Source organism: Bicyclus anynana, chromosome 12 (genome assembly GCF_947172395.1).
Source record: "Bicyclus anynana chromosome 12, ilBicAnyn1.1, whole genome shotgun sequence".
Taxonomy (NCBI): Eukaryota; Metazoa; Arthropoda; class Insecta; order Lepidoptera; family Nymphalidae; genus Bicyclus; species Bicyclus anynana.
In genome coordinates, this window is record NC_069094.1 from 16148708 (window position 1) to 16174106 (window position 25399).

General features: G+C 35.4%; 1 protein-coding gene across 1 annotated transcript in view; it reads left to right on the top strand.

The window, feature by feature from the left end:
* The window catches only part of LOC112050994 (lachesin-like), an 89227-nt gene extending 70292 nt beyond the window's left edge, over window positions 1-18935 (top strand). The window contains exons 7-10 of the mRNA XM_024089432.2: window positions 5032-5181; window positions 7393-7482; window positions 12038-12142; window positions 15903-18935. Coding sequence (XP_023945200.2) covers window positions 5032-5181; window positions 7393-7482; window positions 12038-12142; window positions 15903-15922 — 365 coding nt within the window. The 3' untranslated portion in view covers window positions 15923-18935. The remainder of the gene's footprint in view (window positions 1-5031; window positions 5182-7392; window positions 7483-12037; window positions 12143-15902) is intronic.
* The last annotated feature ends 6464 nt before the right edge of the window (window positions 18936-25399 follow it).

A 25399-nucleotide genomic window follows, 5' to 3' on the forward strand; every position in this document is an offset into this window, starting at 1 on the left:
GGTTAGCTTACCTGTTTTAGAATTTATTCTATCGCGTGTGTAATGTGATACTGAAATAAATAATGGCTAAGGTCACGTAATTATTGTTGTTAGATATCTGACCACTTTTAAACTTATACAAAGTTCTTAGTCGCAATCTTTACTTGTTCACCAGAGAAGAAATGAGCGAATTTTAGGGATTTCAATATATTATTCCTCCATTGTAAAGGACATTGTCATGGTCATCGTCATATCAGCCAATGAACGTTCATTGCAGGACATATTGTCTCTTGTAGAAACTTCCAAGCACCACGATCCAGAATCGCCTGCATTCAGCAACTCCCCTCGACTCGCTAGTCGTCAGTCCACCTGGTGAGGGGTCGGCCAACAGTGCACTTACTAGTGCGGGGTCATCAATGCAGTACCTCAATGACCATCAGCTCCTCGAACTATGTGCCCCTCCTATTGCCACTTCAGTTTCGCGACTTGTTGAGCTATGTCGGTGACTTTGATTCTTTTGCTGATCTCCTCATTTCATTCCATCCATCATTCCATTGATCCAGTGACTCTGAGCCCTTTTATGAAGCCCATAGAACAGTAGTGTCATAGAGTGCAATATTTTTCGGAATATGCATTATTTGAAAAGATATATAAAATAATAATAAAACTCTATAACATTTCTGTGGCTGGTACTTGGTAAAATTATGAACATCATTTAAAAAATCTAATTTTGTTAATTAAAAAAGAAAAAAATATAATAATTTATCTTCAACTTGAGAATTATGCGCCCCTTGAAGATAATTAGAACTTCAATCTCTTGTGTAAGAGGGCCGGTGTAATTACCGCGGTAATAAGCAATTATCAAAAGAAAATTTGAAAATCTGTCTTCATTTTAAAATAATCCTTGAACTTTGAAATTTAAACTTTCATTAACTAAATTATTTTGTGAGTACTTGTTCATTTTTATTTTATACGTTACTCTGATTCGCACTTGTTTGGTGTTTTTATTGAAGACTTGTCATAAGTAACTTTATAAAATATAAAAGTTTAGAAATTAAAGTAAAGGTGGGTTTTAAAGTATTAATTTAAATTAAGAGGTTTATTAATTTCCATTTTAAAACAAATTATAATTTTGAAAATAATAATAGTAAAAAAACAGAAATAATATTTAAGTATTATCTATGTATTATAATATGATAATTACCCTTCAGCCTACACGGGCTAATAATCATTATTAGCCCACGGCACGTGAATAAAAATATTCTTCTTTTTATTTTTGTGATAAATTACCCTATATTATAACAGGACTATGATTTAAAAAATGAATTACTTACCTCTAGTGCTCTTGATTGTGCCTCTCGCTACACTCATGGATTCTACTTTTGAACCCTTTGAATCCTGGAATCCTTCGCTTACTCGGCCTATAATACGCGCAATGACCGTAAAAATAATTTTTGATGCCTAGCTTAACAAGTTTTAATTTATTTATTTTAAAATCATCGTGTACTCGTAGATCTCGCACATTCATCATAGCTGGTGGACGTGTCGAGTCATTGGCCCCTCGCCAGGTGGCGCTGGAGTGTCAGATGATTGATTCCTTTTCGGAGTACGATCTTAAATAGGCTAGTTTTACACGTGTAGTTTTACTTCAGTCCAGTCAAAATAAGTACATATTAATATGGTCCATATTAGCTTTGTAAATTACCAAGAAGCTGAAAATTTCCAATCTGCAATCGATCGATTTTATCTGCAAAATAAATGTTTTTTCTTTCTGTCTTTCTTTACTTTCGCAGGCATAATTTCAAATAAAACACAACAATTGGTTTTGTATTGCAAAACCTAGTTAGTAAAGTTAAATTTCCATGCATTCGTGTTCATTTATTATTACTAATTCTTGACATTGTTACACTCGTAAAGTAATCGTGATTAGTAATTTGAATAGTTTCATTTACATACCACATTTTTTCGTAAAATTCAACCATGTGGGAGATATTGACGATAGCGTAACCACGGGTTAACCACAAACCACATTGCAAACACAGAATTTCGTTGTTTCTACATTGTGATGTCAATGTGGTATAGTAGCTAATGATTATTTTTTGAAGGCCTTACAATTTTCATTAAAACTAGCTGACGCCGCGCGGTTTTACCCGAGTGGTTCCCGTTCCCGTAGCAATACAGGGATTAATATAGCCTATAGCCTTCCACAATAAATGGGCTATCTAACACAGAAAGAATTTTTCAAATCGGACCAGTAGTTCCTGAGATTAGCGCGTTCAATCAATCAAACAAACAAACTCTTCAGCTTCATATTATTAGTATAGATTATATTAATACACGTATGCTTCGGATGTAGAATCACAATCGTCGGAAACAATGTGGAGAGAACCTTATACGATGTATCAAATCCTCTGCTAATATTACAATAGATGACCGACACAACCAATAGCTTTACATGATCGACTACCGTGTTATACTCATGTCACCTAAAGGTTATGAGTACAAAATTGATAACGCACATTTCCTGTTGTGTGCTCTATAAACTTTAAATTGGGAAGTTTTCTGAAGAGCTGTTTGTTCTATATACCTACTTATATACTATAATGGGAACTGTTTGTTTTATAAATTTCTGTGTTCTGAAAAGTTGTTTGAGCTAATCCCATCGTTCGTTTTCACGGGTTGCACCTCACGTCGCAGATTGTTTTTATGATTCATACATAGTTTTAGATAGCCAACCATTTTACCTAGTCTTGTCGTACACGTGATATTCGTAACGCTAACTAGTTTTCATCTTCAGTGTTTTCGCATACCATAATTTGAGGTTATTCAAACCGCCAATAAACATATCCCCAAATGACCTTCAACGTATCGATGGCTCTTATGGTGATGCAGATGTTCGGAGTTGATTACAACATTCCGCCGGTTTGTTCGCCAGTTAAGTTATAAAATAATGTAAATTTTAAATATGTCAAATAAAAAATGTGGACATAGCCATTGGGTTATAATATTGACTTACTTATGCTTAGCATAAGCTTTTTTCAATTTAGAGAAGAAGAAATTGACGAATGAAATGGACATGAGCTATTTGAAATTCATTAATTTGAATTTCAATCTACAAACGTTTCTTTTCCATACCTCGAATTATCGTTAGCTAATCTCATAGTAGTTTCAAATACTTTAAAACAAGATTAACGGAATGCTTCGAATTGTGGGTTTGAAAAAGACTTCGTAAGCCATTAATCACTTTCCTGGTGGCAGCTCGTTTATCACTTCACAGCTCTCCAGCTAGTCGGTCGCTTTTTGTCAACAACGATTATCGTATTGCTCATAAGAACTCACTCTGTGGACATTTCTAATACTTAATGTTCTACTTTAAATTGGGAAAATCAAGAATTTGGCTTTAAAAACGCGTTATTTGTGTCTTATATATTTTTAAGAATTGTTCTGAATTGAATCTTTATCAATTTTTACTATTCCCAGTGAATCCACTTTCGCTTGCACTGGCTAAACTGATTTTGATAAAAATATTTAAGTACCGTTGCTAGAAAATCAACTATCGAATAAAGAAACCCACATCTAAATCGTTTGTCCCCTTTTGAAATCACGGTTGACGCCAGAAAGACACAGGAAGACAAGAAAAATACGAGAAAGAAGCTACACCTGTTTCTCGTGTCTTTCTCAAAATCTTTCATAATCTTTCTACCATTCCAGTGATCGTTTGTTTTGTTTTTGTTTTAATTGTTATAGCGTAAGATAATGTGCAGAAGCGAAACATAATACTTTGAGGCATTTTCTATTTGGCCTTTTGAAACTCACTTCATCAGTAACTTCGTTCTGATCTCGCGCTTATAATTTGTCGAGTCGTCATCAAGCCCCTTGGCCGTCAGCCAGGCCCCTCACTGATTGATACTGCCCCTTGACGGCTCGTTACTTGATAGTGAAACTATCAAAACACCATTTGTATAAATTTTTACTGCTTGCCAAATATTCACATTATAAATACATTTCCAGTTCTTTTATTATTCATTCATTTGTCACCCCTGACATAAAAGAGGGATGGTTTATGTTGTTTTCTGTTTTTCATAGGGTTAGTTATTGAGTTTGTTGTGGGCTCTTCTCGGACCAAGGCGTGTTTGGAACCCTCGTAACTTTAATTTTAAGTTTTCGAATGATTAGTATCACCATTATCTTAAGTTTAATACCTGACGTTTCGAAAGAGCTTGTAAAGTAAGCCTATTTGAAATAAATGAATTTTGACTTTTTGACTTTTGACTTTTACATATTCTCAATTTCAAAGCAAACCAATTAACTGATGAAACGAGACCTTTAAATAAGTTTGCGGCTACCCATCCGTGTGTCTGTCCGTCTAATATCTTTATTTAAACCCAAAGATCCAAATTATAATATGACAGTGGCATAAAATATAACGATTATTAAATGAAATCTGAAAGCTTTTATTAACAGCTACTGAGCGGGACAGTTATTTATATACAACACACACTTTAAAATGCACTGGGTTCATCATTAATTCCCGACCGACGTTTCGGTCACGGCGGCTAATCTCTTGGTGAGATTAACCATGTACGCAGGAGATATTATAGTGCGCAAGCACAGGTGCACTCTCTCTTGCCTCACTCTCGAAATCCGATGGGACGGCAGACCGATACGACCGGTGAGAGATCAGGCGCAGGACCGACGGCTTTACGTGCTCTCCGATGCACGGGGGTGTACTAACACCGCCAACTTCCTAACTCTAGGCTGCTATTAAGATTTTCCTTGTAAGAAAAATCCCAATAACCTATTTTGTTTTTGTTGGCCTGACCCGGGATTCGAACCCTGGACCTCATTGTCCGTAGCTGAATCAGCTAACCACGGGACCAATGAGGCAGTTATCATTGGCATTAGGGTTCACCATTGTCATAATCCTAAACATCATCATCATCATTATTATCATCGCTTCAGCATATGAACAACCACCTTTGGGCCTTTCAAAACCATTACCATTTCAGCCTTGTGACTTATATCATTGTTAACTTCCTTTTTTGTTCCCAGGCACAAAATACAGAGTCAGCAAAACAACAAGAGGGTATCGCCATACGTTAAGCTTGCAAGTGAGCGAAATGTCGAGAGAAGACGCGGGATCCTACAGGTGTCACGTTGAAAACAGTTTGGGCAAGGCACAGGCGGAGCTGTTCCTACATAGTAAGATATTTGAAAGTTAGGAAAGAACTTATGTATCAGAATAACCCACTACAGAGTCAGAGTGCCTAGTGGGAGTTTTCAATGTTCTCATACTGTGACGATTGCGTAAATGTAAACGCGAATTTCTAAGGAATTGAAACAGTTGTGTAGTAGTGCCACTAATTGACCCTGTATCAATTCCTTCTAAATTGGCCTCTGGCCTCCCTCGTTATAGGACAGGTATATAAGCTTAGGCTCAGCAACAGAACATAAAGGACGTATGCTGCGCACCACACTGCTCTTAGGCGGACTTAGGGTTATAATGCCTCAATAATTCAATGGTGTTGCGATCCCACTAATAATATAGTCGTTCCCGACTACTTGGAGGGGGATTGAATATTAGTCATAAGTATTTAGAAAATATATAATGACAAATATTCTTTAAAAAAATGACTGCAATAATAGGTAGTAATCATGTTAGTGATATCGTGGTTCTGGTCGACGGCTTGAGCTCCTAGGGTTGTAAAATCAACAACATCCCGAATCGGAAATGGGTTTTGAAAATTTCTTGATCGAAAGAAGTGCTCAATATTTCTAAATGTCAGAGTCATAATTAAAGGCGGAATATTATATTCGTCAGATGGGTCGTGTCGTGACGCATCAGAACAAAATCGGTATCATACATTTCATATGGCAACTTTTACACTTATGTGTTGTGACATGTCGTGGTGGCTTCTGATGTGACGCGTCACGACACGACACGTCAGACAAATATAAATCCAGCTTTAACTAATCTATCAACAGTTGTTTAAATTAAACAACACGTAATGACTTGACTGTGAGCTTCATATTAAGTGACAACCACCTAAAACTCATAAAAGTAATGGTTTTTAATAAAGAAAGTTTTACGAAGTAACATAATACTTTCTTTATTGCTCGAATAATAGGAGACAACTTTACTGATCTATTTTTGTAACCTCCTCAATGTTTCTATAATTACTATTATTCTATTATTGAGTTTTTCTTTCTTCCGAGAAGTTCTCAGTATAAGACCGTTGGGAAATCGGTATATAACGCAGTTGTATTACGCCCGCGACTTCGTCCGCGTGAAATTTAGTTTTTCACCAATCCCTCGGGAAGCATGGATTCTTGCCGAGATAAAAAGAAGCTTATGTGTTAATTCAGAGTAAAATCTATTTCCATTCCAAATTTCAGTCAATTCGGTACAGTAGTTGCGTCGTTAAAGAGTAACAAACATCCATACAAACTTTCGCGTTTATAATATTAGTAATATATTTTTAACATCTGATAGTGATTGTTACAAATAAAACCGGCAAAGTGCATGTCGTACCACGCGTGGGTTCCGTAGATTAAGTAAGCACTTTAATCCCTTATGTAATGCACAAAAATACCGATAATGGGATAGACGATATAAATTCATCATCACTTTGCATGTAGCGTACCCTACAAAAAATATTTTATTTTACGACTTTGTTCGCATTTTTGATGTACTACCTACTCATACTAATTTACTGCTTACTAGTAGTGATAGTATTTGCACTAAGTCGCGGACAGACGGACGGACATTGCGACTCTTTAAAGGTTCCTTGTGGACTACGGAACCCTAAAAAATGTCACTCTAAGCCCGCCATCCCACATTAGAGCAGCGTGGTAGATGCCGACACATACACACAAAAATCATTTTTAATGATAGAGTATAAACTCTCGTTTGACATTTTTGTGTTTGTAGTCATTTTTGTATGTATTGATATTTCATTTGATATTGATATGTATTGATTAAGTCACATCACGATTTACCAGACCCTTCAATCAAAATAATAGCAGTGAAGAAAAATCAATACAACAAACCTTTCTATACAAAAAGGCTTTAAATAGATAACTAAGTAAATCTTAGTAACAATCTATTTAAAGCCTTTTTGCCTTCTGCTGGCAAAATATAAAATGGATTCGTAGGACTTAGTAAACGTAGAACAGATAAGAAAATCCTTTTAAGCTAAAATCTTTATTCTATTTTCTATTAAATTCTTCAAATAGACGTAGCAAATTTTTATTGATATATTTTATTATTTATAAAACTAACAAAATAATACACTTATGTTGAAAAAGAAAATAATTAACAAAATAAATGGATACGATCTACATACCTGTATGCTTCATAAAGTATTATTGGCTTTTAATATCATATTACGCTAATAGCATATTTATTTTCAGTGTTGACGACGACCACTACGACCACGACAACGACCACGACCACCACGACAACGACGACAACGCCGCCACCCACAACTACAATGCAGTCATGTGAGTTCAATATAACACTAAAGTACTATAAAAAAACCGTACAAAATGACTCTGACTCGCCTACCGAAGGTTCCGTACCGTACCGTATATATTATTATTATTTGCTTAACCTACTTGTATATTATGTTAGATTACTGTAATTTAATATATAAATATACATGCTTGGTTTTTAACCATATTATGGATGGTTGGGGAAGTAAGTTTCCCTTCAGTGTCGAAAAATAGGTAACGTTTTTAGAGGCATAAACGGCAGTATCTTTTTAAGTTATTTTTTTTTCACACCTTCAAATCACAATAGCACTGAGTCCCAAGATATAGAATCTTGGGACTCAGTGCTATTGTTTATTATTACCCTTTTCAATGAAGGATCACCATGATACATAATAAATTACTGATAACCATGTTAACACACCAACCACACTCTCAATGTAGGACGCTAGATCTACCTACATTAAAAATTGTGTCTTTTGTCTTAACGTCAGGATTATACTTAGAACTTGTCGTCAAAAGTAGAATCCGTCAAATAGTTGTTGTTTAGAAAACTATCCGTATCTGAAACCTCTTTGAATCTTCTATCGCCTGGTCTGGAATTTGTTGATTTTTATAATAAAATATTCTCTGAGTGGAAAATTTACCTAGACAAGGGAATCAGTAGAGCTATTCTGTAACGATGTTTTAATAACTCGCTAGTGTGACTTTCGAATTCACCTCTATCTCTCTCTGTCTAACACGATATTATAGAATGAGAAAAATAGAGGTGAATTCTAAACACGCACTTGCGAGTTATTCAAAACATCGTTACTGAATAGCCCTTTTGAAGCTTAGGCCAGAGGGAAAGAGCGTACGTAGGTGTTATCAAAAATTGAGGGAGCTTATAAAAAAAACAATAATATACCTTACCAATCAAAATTAAAAAAAACATAAAGATACATCATATTACGTTCACGTAAATTCGTTATATTCGCCCGCGGTCTCTGTATAGGTATTCAATAAAAATGAGAAAATATTGAAAATTTAACCCTAAGGGCTTATAAACATTTTCCTCGCAGTATTTTTAACGTTTTCCCCGAAAATATTTCTGAATGAATTCATTCGTTCTTTAGATTACGTTCAAATTACGGAATGTCAAAACCTTTTCAGTTGGGAAACGGGGTTTATTTTTTTATATTTTGAATTAATAAAATGTTTTAATACGTCATCTTATAAACTTTGTATTTACGCGTCTTTTGCTGTATTTATGTTTGAAAAGACCTTTTGAATTTCGTTAGAATTCTCTAATATTTATTTCAATTCAAATTTGCAAGCTTTTATTTTAAGCATTTTTGGAAAGTCGGACGTTTTAGAAGTCAATCTTTCATGTTTTAGTAAGCCAATTCTACAGATAGAATGCTTATGAGCATAGTTATTTATAGCGCGATTTTTTTATACAGAAAGAATTTGCCTAAAAACGTTTAAAAGGAATACAGTTGTGAGTTGAACGTGGTTTATAAAGCACTGGAATATTTTTTACCCGAATGTGATATGATTTCACAAATAACCGTAAAACTCGGTCATCCAAATATTAAAAAGAAACAACCACGTACAAATCTCGTAAAAGCCGGCCTTGAAAATCTAAATCTGGCGAAAACGCCGCGAAAATCTCCGCCCTGCAACATTTCCTACATAAAAGAGCAAACACATTATACACTCGTATGAACATTATGCATGTGGAGTGAGGCATTACATCGACCTACTTGCCGACCGGCGACAAGCGACATACGACAAGCGACACAGTCGCGTCTAGCAGCGACGAATAGATTTATGACCGTACGACCAACCAAATACCGTCGCGTTAGTTTGCACAAGGTGATGAATAGTGCATTTGGGGATATTGATTTTAGAAACGTTGGAAACCTTGTACCTAGCGCTTGAATTTCATACCTTGCAATGATGATAAGTTATTTCTAAAATTATTACCATTATTTTGAATCAGCTCTTTGTAACCTGTATTTGCAGTTGCCTGGTGGGTGGGTATCTCGATAGTCCACTGTAATGGGTCATCGTGTAGAGAGCGTTGTGACATTTGTCGGCTTTTGGCGTGTGCCTTTTGATGTGTCTTTGTATAGGTCGTTGTCGTTTTTCTGATCGCACATTAATGGATAGTAGGCCAGCCCTTGCATTCTGTATAGTTACAGCGATGGGACATCGCTCGTTTCCATGGTACGTCGTTGTTATTGACATTTTATTTTTGGCATCCCATAAAAATAAAGTTCAAATTGTATTATAACTTGTTATAGGCCAATATTACATCGACGAGTATATAGAACAAGAACAACAATCGATCTCCTGATGGCGATACGCTTCTACAAGTGGTTCACTCCACGGTGTTTGAAATAAAAAATACTTAATTTGACTTGTTGTGCGTCGTCTGTTATGACAATTTTTTAGAATAGGTGTTTAGAGATTTCTTTATGAAGTTAATGAAAAGCGCTAAATAGTTATACTGATGCAGCAACAATTATAGCTTACATATTAATTTTATTACAACTACGAATGAAAACTAAACATCGCCATCGTTACAATGATCACATAGCCATCTCGTCTACCTTATGATGCACCAGCGATGGGTCACCGTGTGATGCCAGCATAAGACTCAGGTGAGCCACTTATCACTGGCTTAGTTAGAAATATGGCAAATATCTTACTGAGTCTTATAACTAAGCCATATCTAACAACTTCTGTAACACTTTGGTCGCAGGTGTAACTTAACGAGTTGTCACAGAACAAAAGTTAAAAATGTATTCGTACGTCCATCTACAACTTCGTGATACTCGACAATAACATAAGTTTCCATTTATGCTAATTAAAAATTTCCATAGCCTTGTTATTTAACCATACTTCCAAGGAGTCACTGATGACCTTGGTACAAACGTGACTCCTTTTGGAGTCATTTAACAGGGAACGTTACACTTATAGTTAAAAATAATAATAGGCAGGTTATGTCGAATAAACAACATTTTTACACGCTTTACCTATATTAGCTTCATTTGTAACTATGTATGTAAGAAAATATTATCTTCTTAATTTGACCCACTTCCCAGTCTTCGATTAGGATGAAATTTTGCACACGCTCTGAGTTCTGATAACAATACATGACTAGCTAAGAAACGTCATGGCGTCCTCCCCAATCACTTTAACTATGTAGGAAAGACAAATCTTGGAATCCTAATTTGACCCACTTCCCGGTCTTCGTGTAAGACTAAGTATATGACTAGCTAAGAATTATCATTACGAATCAAAATGGCGGCCTCCCCAAGATGCCCGACTGGCCGTTTGAAATCCACCCGCATGATATGGATATCAAATAAAAGGGCTTGCTACTTGATACGAAAAAAATAGTCACGTGACTTAAATCCAATATATGTAATTTTTAGTGCGTGCTAAAAGCGTGTTTTGTTGTTTTAAAGTATTACAATATTGTATGTATTATATTTCGTCTTCCGAAAAATGTCTATTTTATCGAAAAAGCGATTACTTGCAAATTTATTCGCGTATAAATTCTGATTTCCCGTGGTATTAAGAAAGCATTCCGCAGCTTTTCAAAATGCAAGCTACAAATGCTATGCAAGATATAGTGGTTTTCAGGATAGGAATTTGAAAAATATAAGTCACAAGCTTTTATTCCTTATTTAATCTTGTTTCAAGAGGAATTCTGAAAAATTCTTTTAGATTTGAATGTATAAGGTTTTAAAAAGGGTATAAGTACGCATATAGCAAGTCTTCAACGCTATAAGGCACACGTGAGTGTGACTAAAATTCTGACTACACAAGCTCAGTAATAATTTTGACGCCACAAATTAAAATGGCTTCCAAGGTACTGTTACAGCTAGTTTGGGAGCCAGGGATCTCTATTATTGTATAAAAAATTTGTTACTGAGTGTTTAATAAATAAATTGTATTTATTATTTATTAATTTATTTAAGTTATGCATAACATAAATTTAAGATTTGCATAACTCACGCAGTGTATGCAAGATTACGTAGAACTATTCAAAATAGATGAAAATAATAAAATCATGTTAGACTCAAATATTTTGAAATTCTTTCCATCAAAATATGAAAACGTCCTTTTGGCTTATCGAATCTTGTGTTTTCATCGTAATATTAACCCTCTCGATCAAAAACGTCAGACTTATCAACCCATATTCAGCTTACTACTGAGCCCGAGTCTCCTCTCAGAATGAGAGGGGTTAGGCTAATAGTCCACTACGCTGGCCCAATGCAGATTGGCAGACTTCACACACGCAGAGAATTGAGAAAATTCTCTGGTATGCAGGTTTCCTCATGATGTTTTTCCTTCAACGTTTGAGACACGAAAAGTTGGAGGTGCATGGCCCGGACCGGATTCGAACCTACATCCTTCGGAATCGGAGGCAGAGGTCATATCCACTGGGCTATCATGGCTCTTTTAGGTTAATAAAAGAACCAGTTTGTACATAAGTCCAACGAATAGACGAAGTCTCTTTTATTCGGCATACACTATGGGCTTTAGAGGTTTAACAGTTGATACGTTGCAGATGACCCGGAGAGACATCTGGAACAGCTCCACCGCGGGGTGCTGGAGGACCCCGCGCTCGAGAACTCCTACATCGTGCTCAGCCAACACCAAATGCAGAACCTTGGTAAAGTCTCATCATCACTATCAGTCCGCTACTGAAACATGGTCCTTTTTATGGACTTCGAAAGATGACGGTCTCGAGCCGCATGCATTTAGTGGCCTCCTGTTAACCCAAGACTCAATCTTTGAACTCTATTATATAACTAATGGACGCCCGCGATTTCGTCCGCGTGGAAATCAATGTAAACTTTCAAACCCTATTTCACCTCTTTATGGGTTGAATTTCAAAAGTTTTTGAATCACAATATATTTTGTATTATTTTTATGATTTATGAACAAATTTTTAAAACTGTAACTCTAAAAATGACTTTCCATACAAATTTTATACCCCTATGTCACCCCCTTCTTATTTTATTTTCACAATAAAAAGTATTATTATTATTTTATTGTTTGTTTTCACTTTTTATTGTTGTTATTGTAAGATAAGTAAATAATGTTAATAAGAACAAAAACATGAAGAACGAAGAGTACGAAAATTAGAAATAACACAATTTCACCTCATTAACTTTTAATTTTATTACCCGAACTTTGCTTTTAATATCTACAAAGTCATGAAAAGCTCACAATACCTAATTTGGATAATATCGTGCCTCATTATAAGAAATTTATTGAAACAATCTCTTAACTCTATCATGAATATTTTATTATGGAAATAAGATTCCAATATAAACGTACTTTCTGCATCCACGTCCGTGGGTTTGATTCTCACAATCGGATAATATTTTTGGCTCGGAGTCACACAGCGGGCGATGGAACGAGCTATGTTAGGAGTGAGTATCTCTGCATGATCGAATCAGAAATGAGGAGATCCGCAGAAGAACCAAAGTCACCGACATAGCTCCACGAGTTGCGAAGCTGAAGTGGCAATGGGCGGGGCACACAGTTCGAAGAGCCGATGGACGTTTGGGTCCCAAAGTGCTCGAATGGCGACCCCGCACTAGTAACCGCAGTGTTGGCCGACCCCCCACCAGGTGGACTGACGACATCAAGCGAGTCGCAGGGATTCGCTGGATGCAGGTGGCTCAGTATCGTGATGTTTGGAAGTCCCTACAAAAGGCCTATGCCCTGCAGTGGACGTCCATCGGCTGATATGATGATGATGATGAGAGTAATTGAAGAGAAAGGTATATAATTATGTATAATAACATCCATGGTTCCCGCGGGATTTGAGAAAATCCGCTAGTTATTACATAAAATATAAGAATTTGAAATAGAGTCCGGCCTTTGATACCCCTTCAATAATGATATAAAATGAATGAACTTTTAAACGTACATAAACTTTGATTAGATAAAAGTTTTATTGCCGATACAGTATATCGATGTGGTGAATTATCGCTTGATTTATTCAACCTTCAACTTTTAGCAGGCTAGTTTAAAAGTCAATCGAAATAAATCTAGTTGAAAGCTGTTTGGAAAGGTTAAATTGTAACAAAGGAATATAAATATGCTGAAGCGGTTTGTTCACCCATTAAAGCAGCAAATAAAATATAAAAGTTTCTAGCGAAGGGTTGCCACGAAGTTAATAGTTTGGCGACTATACAAATTATTCCTCGTGATCATATAAAAAAAAAGTTGTATACTTGGACACGTACAACTTTCAAATACACAATCCACAATAACCGATTTATCAGTGATTGTGGGTAATACTGATAAATCGGTTATTGTGGATTACTAATTGTTTTAGAAATTAAATGTTTTCTATATTCAAAAAGCCTAGAAAAGACAAGTTCGTGAATTAGTTAAAGACAGCCTTCATACCAAGCGTTATCTTTAGCATTTTCTGTTCTGTGCCTTATACAATTGAATAATTTTGAAATTACGTTAAATTTAAACATTATGAAGATTAATGGTTTGAGAACAGCTGCCTAGTGGGAGTTTTCAATATTTTCATACTGTTACTATCGCGTTAACATAAACGCGAATTTATATGGAATTGAAACAGTTGTGCAGTAGTGCCACTAGATGCCACTGTTTCAATTCCTTAGAAATTCACGTTTACGTCAACGCGATCGTCACAGTATCATACTGCCACTAGGCCCTGTGTAATATTTAAGTTATTATAATCATAAAAGACTTTACAAAGACCACAAGAGTTTTAATGAAAGAAATAAAGTTAAAGTAACCCAAAGTTTCCGATTTAATACTTACGTATGACTTTTGCTTTAGTGCATCTTATTTAAACAGAACTTTTTGCATACGCGTCCCGGGGACTTGGCACCGTGGTATTTAAGTTTCAGCGAGAGTATGTATTAAAGTTTCCGCGAAACCTGCTTCTATGGAAGACATTAAATTCAAATTCAAATATTTGAACGAATGTTAACGTTTCAATTTAAATTCTCATAGATATTTCATGGTATATTGTAACACTATTTAGTTATCTATATATAGAAGTTGAAGAGTTTGTTTGTTGGTTTGATTGAACGCGCTAATCTCAGGAACTACTGGTCCGATATGAAAAACTCTTTCAGTTTTAGATAGCCCATTTATCGAGGAAGGCTATAGGCTATATTTTATCCCCCTATTTCTACGAGAACGGGAACCCCGTTGGTGAAACCGCGCGGCTTCTACTAGTTTCATATAAAATTATTATTATATTTACTTAACTACGATCACGTCTCGAAAATTGGTTGAAATGTATAAATTGGGTAAAATGTAAACTTACATTTTACGCAATTTTGCATTTATGTAAAGCCGGTAAATAGTCAAATACCCGCCGTATGTACCTACAGATTTTTTTTATTAACAGAAAATCAAATCAAAGAGCTGTATTACTACTATATAGTACAAAAGCCCTAATAGTGTATATCAAACATATAACTGGGAACAATCAATTTCAGTTCAATTATAATCAACCAAAGGGAATAGGAAAATAGGTGTTAGACGCACCACGTACCTTCAGTGTATTTTGGTGGCCGTAGGGTGAAAACTTGAATTTAAAACGATATTTATCTAAATGACTTGACGACGTTGGAATATGGGGATAATATATAGCCTATAGCCTTCCTCGATAAATGGGCTATCTAACACTGAAAGAATGGACCAGTAGTTCCTGAGATTAGCGCGCTCAATAAAAAAACAAACAAATCTTTATAATATTAGTATAGATAACGACTGCGATCGACTGTACAATGTGCTCTCCTAGACACGGGGTGTAGTTACACGAGTTTCCAAGGTCTCACTGAAAATTGTTCCGTTAAAAAAATCAATATTTTACTGCCCGATCCAGGATCTAATAATCACTTGCAAGCCATTGAACCAAAGAGACTAGAGCGGCTGAAAAAAAAAGCAAAGCAAAAAAATTACCCCGAAGATAAAGAGACTAGAGGGGCTGAAAAAAAGCAAAAAAATTACCCCGAAGGTTTGTAACAACTGTTTTAAGAGACCTCTCTGACGCAATTGGGTGTTGGGGTAGTAAGTACTGTGGTTCTTCCTGTGTCCGCGTTGCCATAATAAAAATTCTTAATTAATGTTGTCAGCTAATGAAAAAAAAAATATTTAATTAATTAAAAAATGCCGGTTCCAATTTTTTTTTTATTTTGGATTTTAAGCGATATATTTTATGTTCTTTTAAGATAAAAATAATTTGTTCTGCTTAGTTGACACTCTGAATAAAGGCCCAGCCTCCATTCAAAATTGGGACATGTCCTTTGTACCCCATCCTAGTAGTAAGCCCATTTACATCTTGTACTGCACTGTCAGGGGAGATAGCAGTCAAGGGCCAACTGGTCATTCAATAAATTAATGTTATCTGTATTCTTTATCAGAAATGGTGACGACGATGTGACCGGAAGCACGGGGGCCCGGGGAGTCCCCGTGGGGTGAGAGCTGGCCCCTGCCGGATGCGGCGCCTCGCGAGCGTGCACGCCTCTGTCTGTGGCTCCTCGCCTCGGTTGTGATGCTCGCGTGACCTTCTCGGTTGTGTCAAGTGATTTGTGAACTATTGCAGTGAGGCTCTATCGTATCGAGTTCGAGTCGAGTTCGAGTACAGTTTTTGTAACAGATTATTAATTAATTAATAATTGAGATAAAACTATTATATTTTACATTCACTTAAAGTGAAATACGCCACAAGTTATTTTTAAGGATGCCTCTTTGAAAGGAACCTTATTTGACGTGACACGTCTTATAATTCGATGAAACCGGCTGCACACTCGAAAAAAATTACGTCATGCGTCGTTCCCTCGCTCTAGGGATGCCAACTTTTTTTACAAGAAATAAAGTATATTCTGCTCTATAAAGATTATTAAACAGTATTTTAGAAAAACGAACTTTCTTTTGACATCCACCTGTATTTTCTTATGACGTTGTCACGTTCAACTATCATCAGTAAACCAACTTTACAGACCACCGATGTATTTTTTTAAATTGTAATAAAAAAACATTTTGGTAATTTTTCGCAAAAGCTTAAGCTTGAGCTGTCACTGATACTGATAAGACTGTCAGATACTGGAGTAATTTTCACAGGTGTTGATATAAATTATGAACTTTCACACAAATAAAACTTCCTACCTGTTCTAATTGATATTTATTTTCAAAATGACGGCTCCCTAAAATTTGGAAAAGATAAATATTTAAATGGATATTCCAATTATAGCAATCTAGAAGGTCTATCCAGGTATGACTACGGAACTGTTTGTTCTAGTCAGTATCTGACTAAATCGCGGAAATACAAACAAAAATGCGACAATCATAATACAATTTATTTAGAATCATCTTCAAAATCGGTCGAAAAATATAGATATTGTTTCAAAAATAACAATTCTGTTAAGAATTTGATTGTATAGATGTATTAATAAATAGCCCAAATGAAACTAAACTAATATTAATAAAGGATAATCGTAACGCAATCTATTTAATTACGTTATGCGAATACAGCTTAATATTATTATGTTGGCGCGATAATTGTATCGACAACACGTCTAAATGTCTTTGTGTACTTAAAGAGACAATCATAGAGCCTATAGTTAGTCTATAATTATATGTATTCAACGTCCATACAGTGGTTGATGATCTAACTGACTTTGTATGGTAACAGTTTCAATTTAAACATAATTATGATAACATTTCACTTGGTAATTCAACTTGCACAACTTACACGTGCATGGAACTGAAGATACGCAAGTAGCTAATAAAGTATCTAATAAACTTATAAAGGTTCAATCACAACACACATATCCAAATAAATTAAATAAAGGCTTGAATCTATTTCTCGCAAACTCAGAAGTGGATTATAAAAATAAGAAAACCAATGTCGAACGAAGGTTACCTATGATTCACAATATTTGCCAGGACAACTTAACCAACAAATCAACTGTAACCATAACAAGACCTTAGAATGGAAGAGAATGACCTTGAGTGGAGTCGCGGTCTTGTGACCGTTGTACGTAGGCTTAAGGACGTCCTTGACAGTGAACTAACATTCCCCTTTTCACTCTAGTCACTCTCCCCACCTATCCCAAGTAACCCTTACAGGAATACACAACAAAAGTTGTGGACAGGTAGAACGCCACGAGACACGACCATACGGAGTAGGAGTAAGAGCGCCTTATATCCCAAGTCGTTCCCGCCCGATCGTTAGCCCTCTCTAACTCCCTACTCTTTACGGAACAAGTCACGCCACCTAGCGTCGGCACGAGCCAACACGAGATCGAGCGATGTCATATCCGTCTCAGACTACTATTTCCTACACTATGTTAACTAAACAAGCTATACAAAATTAAATTTTAATGAAATCAACCTTCAGGCAGTTGAAAACACGTTGCCCGTAAAACTTACACAAAGATCAACAAGACGTCTCTAACATCAGAATTTAAGACATAATTAAATTAGTTCGTGACAAGGTTAAATAAAACTCGACCCGAGCTCGGCACCTTACGGCCTCGGCAAAGCGTGAATCGGCCTTTAATTGGAGACCCGTTGTTTGTTGAAAACTAAACTTGTTAAGACTTGGGGGGAGTGCTGTGTTGGAAGTGACTGCTGTAATCTTCAACGGATTTTCTGTCAACATTGGAATTGATTAGCCCGATCTAGCTTACAATTATTGTGTTGGAGCTAGCTTGTTTGTTTATAACTTTGATAAAATTACTTTGAAGTATGATGCTTACCATTTTAAATTAAATTCGGTCATGTTAGAATCATACATTTATTTCAACATTAATTTTAAACAAATCAATTCAATTTTCAAATGTGTTCTACACTGCTGAGAAATTTTACTATGGTTTGTCACTGGCATTATAATGATATTTTCATGTCAATTTAGCTAGTGGGAATATTATATGTATTATGTAGTATTATTTGTTTTTACAAAAGGTACTAGGAATTGGATTCCAGTTTTTGAATTATATAAATAAAAATTAGATAATTCTCTCAAAACAGAGTTTATTTATTATTCACAGTTTTTCGTAAAGTTATCGAGTTTGTTTAAACTGGTAAGTAATAATATCTGACTATTAAGAACTATTCAAACCTAAAATTCGCTGTAAAGAGATAATATTATTTAACGGACTTGTTAATATTATGCTTTATCAAAATTATTGTTGTCGCCAAAATCAAAATTTGTAACGACCGTTCAACATAATCGATATGGCAAGCTTCCATTAGATTGCTGATTAGAATCGCGTTTCAGCGTCCATAACATATTTACTATGAAATTGCGTCCATTAGCAAAACATCGCTCGCTCATAGTAAATGTATAAATGAATACTCACGATTCTCAACGACCTAATGGACGTAAGCTTTAATATTAACATCTTCTGACGCATTCCAATGACTGCTACATTTTTATGAATAAAAGAAAACAAATTAATTGTATATAGATTAAACAAATGTAATAGAAATTATTAAAATGTTATAGTAAGTTAATGCTGTAAATAAATTTGCACGAACTAGTCATATCAGAGACTATAATGGCACCAAAGACAACAAAACACCACCGACCGACGTAGAACGATATGACCAGACCATTGTCGTTTTATCCAAACTCCTTAATAGTTCTCCATAAACCGTACTTGCACGAAACATCAAATCTGATAAGAAATTATCCTTAGAGAAAACTTTGTTTCATTCCTCATATGGGTCAAAAAAGACCCATAGACTCAGTAAAGGAAAAGAGTACCGGCTGACAATTGTGCTTTTATAAAATGACGCTGGTCTGGCTCATCACAGACTCTTAGACTTAGACACAAACAGAGGGTTGGTAATGATGTGAAGAAGTGTGAAGTAGCGTGTTGTAAAAAGCGTTCTACGCTTTAAAATCACGCAAAAGTAAATATTCATGTGTAAACTTGTTTTTTTGTTGTTTTTGCAATTAACAGAAGAAGCAGACGACCTACCTGATTTTAATTAGAAAAACATCCCTATAGCAGAACATGCTGGAAAGAAACAAAGAGCAGTGGTAAGTACTATTCTGTAACGATGTTTTGTAAAACTCGCAAATGCGATTTTCGAATTCGCCTCTCTTCTTCTCATTCTGTAGTATCGTATTAGACAGAGAGAGGTAGAGGTGAGTTCGAGACTCGCACTAGCGAGTTTATAAAAACTTCGTTACTTAGCCCCATTGGTCTTATATCTGTCAACCTGAGGCATAAATGCCTCGCGTGTTTCTTAGTAGCACAATATGTTGTGACAAACTAAGCTATATGACAAGGAATCCAACTTCTACTAAGTATACTTATTAAATATACTTAGTAGAAGTTGGTTTAATCCAAAGTATTGACATTTTCAATGTAAAATACTTTGGATTAAATTTAAATTATATTTTCTTTCCATGATATTATATTTACTCAGGTAGGTGTGGTATTCAAGACATAGGTATACTACGAAGAGGCCACATTTTCTTAAGTATTTTATTTTGTTTTTGGAAATTATGTACTGCAAGTAAAATTAATTTCAAAATTGGACTTTGTGAAGCCATTTGAAATCGCAATAACAAATCAGTATCTGCATCTGCAATGCTTTAAAAAATTCCGTGTTTCTATATAATAATTCTTTTTAATTAAAATGTTTAATTGTATAATTTTTAATATACCTTTCTGAAACAAAAACTAAACTTAAATGTATACTGTTCTGAACTTGTGCTATATTTAATATTTCTTTGTAAATCATGTAAAAACGCATAAATTATTATTTAAGCTTGCTGTTCTTATATTTTCTAAATTCATAGTAATTAATTATTATTATGTAAATGGCTAGATTAATAATGTATAAAATACCTAATATATCAATAATATGTTTCGTTGTGAAAAATAAATTTTTGGAAGTAATCTTGTATTTATTTTAACAAACCATACTGTGAGTTCCGTAAGTGAGAATAATTTATTTGCCAGCTAAAGGGTAGTCAAGAAGAGCGAAACATAAAGTATTAAGTAAATTTAGAGAACAGAGTTCAATGCCCGACTGATACACTATAACCTTCTCCCAGCTCAAGTTTTTCGTTTAGTTACCACGAAAGTTGAAAAAATCATTTAAAATAATTAATTAAGAATGCTAAAAAATCACCAAATATATTTAAATAAATACTAGGACCTCCTACTTTCATTCACATCAATTATGTAATGACATTTGAATGACTAATTTTGTAATTACCTCTCTGGTGTATTTTGTATTGCTGTAACTCTTGACAGAGGTCCTGGGTTTTATTTCCAGAATGGCTACGACTACGAGAACAAGGCAGTAGATATTGACCGATTGTTAGACCAAAATGCACAGAAAAATTCATAAAAATCGGTTTAGCCGATTCGGAGGAGTTTAGTAAAAACACACGAGAATTTTATATATAAGAGATTTAAGTAAATAGTCTATTACTTAGTTGGCAATTCCAGAATAGTCAGACCTAAGGTTGAGACAAAAACTCCAATTGACCCTCGTCAGACCACAGCCGCCTGTAGCGGCGTGGTTTGACCTAAATACATGATTTTAGGAAAAGTCGGAGCGCCGGAAAATAGAAAACAGGTAAAATCCGAAATTAATTTTGCTTCTTGCCAAGTTTTGTAATTTAGATTTTTTTCATTAAGCCCACCTATTCTGAAAAAGGGTTGTGTTGTTTTGTAGGGTTAGTTTTACGACTTTAACGATAAAGTTAACGTACAAGAAGATTTTTTAAAAAAGTGGTTTTCTCTCATGCAACAATAGTAACTACTTAGGTATATTTCTGAAACTATTCATTGATTTTGTACTTTTTTCCAAATCCTCGGTAAAAATTCTCAGCACAGAGTCAGAAATTGGTGCTTTACACACACGTGCATCAGAGAGTATGTTAATGATAGGTGTCCACATATCTGCATCGTACGTATCCGACGCATTGCATCAGGGTGTTCTGGGGTCAATAAAAAATGCTAATGATCGATAACTAAGTAGGAGTTAAGAATTAACCCTTTTTGAAGTCACCTCACTCATGCTCGACTTGCATTGCCTAAACTCAGATAACGAATAAATGAATGCAGAACTTGTACTTAATTTTGGCATTCATTCATTCATTCGTTCACCGACCGAATGAATAGAAAACAAACTTGTAAAAGCGCAAACTTGTAAAAGACTAAAAGACTAAATCATGAAAACCGAAGTAACCACGTAGTAACTAACCTATAGTTACTACGTGGTTACTTCGGTTTTCATGATTGTGACGGAAAAATTGTGGCTTTTGCTGCATCAGCTATTGTCCCCGGTGGACTGAGAGGTTGTCATTTAGTTCGATGAGGCCTGATTTGTGAGACGAATCTCTGGGGAAATTCATAATGAAATGCCAATGTTAATAAAAACCGTGACTGAATTTAAATCTTAGCTACGTATTACAAGTAGCTGAATATTAAAATAGTTAAATGTAATATATTTGGACTACAAGTAATTCAGAACAGTTGTGAAATTTCAAAATTTAGGAAGTGAATATAATTGATTATATCTTTATTGTTATCCAATTATTAAATTAATCAGCTTTAAAGTTTTAAAATGTATATAAGCTTATGGTCTTCTGTGACATCGCAATTTATATAAAAAAATAGTTAAGCATTGATTAAGAGCCGTGATAGCCCAGTGGATGTGACCTCTGCCTCCGATTCCGGAGGGTGTGGGTTCGAATCCGGCCTGGGGCATGTACCTCCAACTTTTCAGTTGTGTGCATTTTAAGAAATTAAATATCCCGTGCCTTAAACGGTGAAGGAAAAATATTGTGAGGAAACCTGCATACCTGGGAATTTTCTTAATTCTCTATGTATGTTGACCACGAATCATCTCTCATTTTGAGAGAAGACTCGTGCTCAACAGTGAGTCGAATGTGGGTTGTCAATGGTAAGTAGGTATATTTAGTTACGTATAAAGATAATGAAGTCGCTCAAACTCTTAACAAAATAGTCAGAGAAAACTTAGGTAATCCAAACTTAATGACTTAAATCCATAAATAATTATACCCTAGTATAATTACCGTCAAAATTAAAATGATCTATAAATAATTTTGACTTTTTATTTTCGCCAAAAATAGCCCAAGATAAGTCAAAAGAGGATACAAACAATACCATGAACCCATGTGACATCATGATTAGCATAAATAAGAGCAGGGTACGAGTATGTTTCGCCTTTTTACAGGCCTGCCTTTTCCCTATTTACGAACCAAGGAGTCTTTAGTAAACATGTCACTGATACTCTGCTAATCCGGTTTTCATTCATTTAGATGTCTTTTACGAGTAGGTATATTAATATTTTTTTTTAAGTGACAACTTTTTATAGGGGGGTAAGCTTCGTAACCTTATGGCGCCACTCTTTCTGGTTTGCTATTCTCTTACGCTTTCTCTTAAAGAAGGAGGATAAAGGGACGAAGTTCTATACGATAGCAGCGATGGCCACCAACAGAAGCCGATGGAAGGCGTGGACCCGCAGGAGGCTGGGATCTTACCAGGACCACGATCTTCAGTAATGAAGCAACGACTATAGAGAGAGATTCTCTTACGCAAACAGCAGTTGTGTTATCACTTTTGTTGAGCGTCCCGAAACGCACACGTTTTTTTATTTGCCATAATTTTTTTTATTATACTAGTAGACGCCGCGCGGTTTCACCCGCGTGGTTATTGTTCTCGTAGGAATAAGGGGATAATATAGTCTATAGCCCTCGTAATTAAATGGGCTATCTAACACTAAAAGAATTTTTCAAATCGGACCAGTAGTTCCTAAGATTAGCGCGTTCAAACAAACAAACTCTTCAGCTTCATATCATTACATAATCGGGAACCACGCGGGTGAAACAGCGCGGCGTCAGCTAGTTCATTATAATTATCTAAATTATTGTTACCGGTCAACACATGCATACATTTTTAGTTATTTTCAGCCGTAAACACATATTTTGCTTCATAACAGAGACTTAGTGAGTCAATATGCTGAAGTGCCAGGTGTTGGGATGGTCATCCATGTGTACAAACCCTAATTGATAAAAATAACAAAATCCCTTAGTAACGGGTTCGTAATAACACCCTCAACCCTCAAAGAAACTGTTGTTGTAACGATGACGCATTAGAATTACCGTATTGTTTTGTATTCATGGCAACATGATTTGTTGTTTTTAACGTTGCAGGCTACTACCACTAGGAACTATAAGTTATAACGCTAAATGATATTCGGGGATTTTTGAGCCATTTTAGTTAAATAAAACATTTCTACACGCACTTGGCTTTCTTCTAATTTTTCTATTTTCTCTTTCGCTGAGGCTTTCCTTGGGAAGGAAGGAAAAACGGAAGGAAAGGTGCTGGAATGGCGACCTCGCACTGGAAAGCGCAGTGTTGATCGACCCCCCACTAGGTAGATCGAGAACATCAAGCGGGTTGCAGGAAGGAGCTGGATACTCGCGGCTCGAGAACGTTTTGTTTGGAAGTCCATGCAAGAGGCCTAGTATAGCAGTGGACGTCCATCGGCTGATAACGATGATGAAACTGATGAATTATTTTATAGGGCTGGCACTAACTTAACGTGCTCTACAAATCATTTTTACACCAATAACTTCCTAACTTTTAAATTACTTGAAATTACTTGAAGGAAAAGTATCCCATCTATACTAGTGTTACAAGTTTGAAGAGTTAGTTTGATTGGTTAAGCGCGTTAATCTCAGAATCTATATGTTCAAAAATAAAAATTATTTCAGTTTTTGATAGACCATTAGCCGAGGAAGGCTATACGACAAACAGGCGATAATGTAATTCGAGTGAAACCGCGGAGTGCAGAACTAAAAACCAGGACCTATAGCCGTAGATGCTAACTGTTTCTGTTTAGATCTGTTGGCTAGATGTTGATCTCTGCAATCAACCATCATCGCTTGTCGGCCGTAGTTCGCTAGCGGGTGGCATTTTAATATTACAAAGGTCGTTGTCGACTTCCTTATTAGTTACTAGCTGACGCCGCGCGGTTTTACCCGCGTGGTTCCCGTTTCCGTAAGAATACGGGGATAATATAGAGCCTATATCCTTCCTCGATAAATGGGCTATCTAACACTGAAATAATTTTTCAAACCGGACCAGTAATTCCTGAGATTAGCGCGTTCAATCAAACAAACAAACTCTTTAGTTTCATATATATTAGTATAGATTAACATCTTAATTGAGAAATGGTCCGACATTATAAATAGCTTCTACGATTTTAGTCGATACATTTTATTATAAAACAAGCGGACGCCCGCGAATTCGTCCGCCTGGAATTTAGTTTTTCACAAATCCCGCGGGAACCATAAAATTTTCCGGGATGAAAAGTAGCCTATGTGTTAATCTAGTATAAAATGTATTTCCATTCCAAATTTCCAATAGTAGCAGCATTAATAGAGAAACAAGCATCTAATCAAACATACATCCATACCTACAAACTTTTAAACGCGTTTATAATATTAGTCTAATAGGATATTTTTATTTCATATATGTTTATAAATACCTAAAATATTATGATTTTCGTGCACAACAGAATATTATTGAAGACTGAATGTACGAGTAGGTACTTTATAAGTTAACGATAAAACTTGTTGAAAAACCCAGGACTCCATTTTAACAAGCTGTTTAAACGTACGTAAGTAAATATTTATCAAACTAAATATTAATTTGGTATCCTTTGTATAGTAGAGTTTTTGTAAAGAAATCCTATTTGATCTAGTAAAGACTTCAACAACGCTCGAAATGGCAACACTAATCTATCGGCAGTCAAGTTTTTACTCGTATCTGTCAAATAAATAAGAGCCTGTCCCTTGTAATTTAACGGCCCTTCCAAGTCAAACGTAAAAGGCCGCGTATTGGTTTTTATTCGA